The sequence below is a fragment of the Lipotes vexillifer genome, unplaced genomic scaffold, assembly GCF_000442215.2.
Source record: "Lipotes vexillifer unplaced genomic scaffold, Lipotes_vexillifer_v1.1 scaffold565, whole genome shotgun sequence".
Taxonomy (NCBI): Eukaryota; Metazoa; Chordata; class Mammalia; order Artiodactyla; family Lipotidae; genus Lipotes; species Lipotes vexillifer.
The window spans coordinates 1,272,320-1,274,550 of record NW_006771554.1 but is presented as its reverse complement, the minus strand read 5'-3'; the positions used below and the strand labels follow the sequence as shown (position 1 = coordinate 1,274,550).

The following is a 2,231-nucleotide window of genomic DNA, read 5'->3' as shown; positions in this document are numbered from 1 at the left end:
CACTCTTTCTCCTTTTGACACTCGAAACCTTAGGCAGTTTCAGCGTCGAAAGTGGCCAGAAATGAAGAGACCTTCTTCCAAATCACTGTGAGTCGAGGAACCAGTTTACCAATAGAGATCTGGCCTGATCCGCTTCGTTTTGCCGAGGCTGTCCTGCATGCGTGCCCTTTCTCACTTATTCCTCTCACCTATTCCCGTAAGAGGGGAAGCAGTCATGTCAGTCTTTCCCATAACACACTTGGGTATATTTCATGTTCTTGACTATACTTTGTCTAATACACCGTTGTTCTCCACGTCATCATCTGTGCTTGGTAAGCTCAAGGCCTTCCTGAGAGGCTGAGAACCATGTCAGTCGGCTAAGTGCCAGGCGTCTTGAAGGCTGTGGCTGCAGAGGTGCTACTTGGTCCACAGTGTCAGCGGCAAGGTGGCCTCATTGAATAGTTTCCAAAACAGCCGTGCTACGAACTCCAGGGCCAACAGAGGCTGGTAGGGGCCGGGAGGCTGTGGCAACCTGGAGAGGTCACTCTGGTCTAAAGAGAATGGAATGGGATGCAATTTGAATCCTCTGCTTCATCGAGAAAATCCAGAAACGTAGATATGTGTGAGAATTTGTTAACGCTGGCAACTAATTTGACATGAAGTTACCATGAAGGCCAACCAGCCCCCTTGGTGAGCTGCCATTTGCAACCCGTGGCCTATTCATTTCTGTCTTTATATGCATATAAACCTGTGTGGCTTTAACAGGAAAAATAATGGGCCAGTTAAGCATTTCTTTGGTGCTACCAGAATGAAAGCACTTGATCTTTACATCTCACTTTCTCCTTAGCCACTGTCCTATCCAGATCTTTAAATGACATCTTTGCCAGCCACTGAAGGTGTAAGCCAACAACTGACAATCTAGATGATTAGGTGATAGCAAGCCCTGAGGGATCTAGAAATATTCCTTCTCAGCAGCCACATCCTTGAAGCGAAGCTTACTCAGCTGCAGGCCCAATTAAGAAATCCATAAGCAGCGTGATAAATGAGTTTGCTTTGTTCTACAGGGGACAACTGTGGGAAGGCTGGGAAGGTTAAGAAGCATGAGATGGACCTCCAAAAACAGAGGCATCACCTGTACAATGAAAAACTGAATGATTTCCAGCAGACCTATGATGTTAGCCAAGAAGCCTGAGACACAAAGAATTCGCTTTCAGTCAACGCGGCAGATTCTGGAAGAGAAGCATCCAGGAGAGAAGCACCCAGGAGTAGCGAGACTTCTGGAAGCCCATTTGTGCCCCTGCTTTTGCTTTGGATTATACCTCACCAGCTGCACAAAATGCATTTTCATATCAAAAGGTCACAACTAACCCTCTCTGAGAGGCTCACAAGGGAAGAACGAGAAAGAAAGATGTCACTGGAATTTTTTTAAATTACAGGGTAAGAACCACCCTGTTTTAAATCCTCTTATTCTTTTGGCCCTTCACAAAGAAGGAACTAGGAAGCAGGACAGAGGCAGGAAATGGTGACCAAGTTTCACAGTGAGTCAACGGCACAAAAGTCATAAATTTATACTTCACACTATAACCCTGGTTGCCTCTGAAGAAACTGACTTCACTGTATATATGTGACTGACTATTTACATGTAACCAGCTCGGGAACTTTTAGGGGAATTTGACTAATAAGAAAGCCCAATCTTCAAGAGTGGTGGTGTCAATAAACGCTGTGGCCCATGTAAAAGAAAACCCCGCGCAGTGTAGACTTTCCTCTTCCTGACCAGATGCCACTTCTCCCAGGATTCCTTTGTTATCTGTCCCAGAACTGATGTTTTTTAAAGTCCTGCAAAGACATGAAGTTGATGTATGTCCCAAGTTTTAATAAAATTGTATTTGTAAAGAAATTTTGTAGTCTAAGTATTGTCAAACAATGTTGAAAACTCCAGCCAGTGACCAGCAGGTGGTACGAGGGAACCTCTGACATTTTCTAAAAGGCCATTCTTAGGAGTCTTTTGGGTGTGTTTGTTTTTTTTTTAAGTTAAAAAGCATTCAAGATACCACCAGTCAACACCTTTTTTGGAAGGAGACACCAGGGGTTTAGATGGTTTTTAAAGGGATACATGGTGATAAAATGACTAGAATTTACCATTCTTCAGGGACCTCAAAGGTAAGTCTAATATCAACACCAGCTTTAGGACCTCACTTTTTAAAAGTATTAACCAACTGCAAAGCAACTCACCTTATCCAGCCCTGCGTCGT

General features: G+C 44.0%; 1 protein-coding gene across 2 annotated transcripts in view; it reads left to right on the top strand.

Moving 5' to 3' along the window:
- The window catches only part of SULF2 (sulfatase 2), a 116,268-nt gene extending 115,194 nt beyond the window's left edge, over positions 1-1,074 (top strand). For both annotated transcript variants that reach the window (XM_007446936.1, XM_007446935.1), the window contains exons 19-20: positions 34-87; positions 1,044-1,074. In XM_007446936.1, coding sequence (XP_007446998.1) covers positions 34-87; positions 1,044-1,074 — 85 coding nt within the window. The remainder of the gene's footprint in view (positions 1-33; positions 88-1,043) is intronic.
- Positions 1,075-2,231: the final 1,157 nt, after the last annotated feature.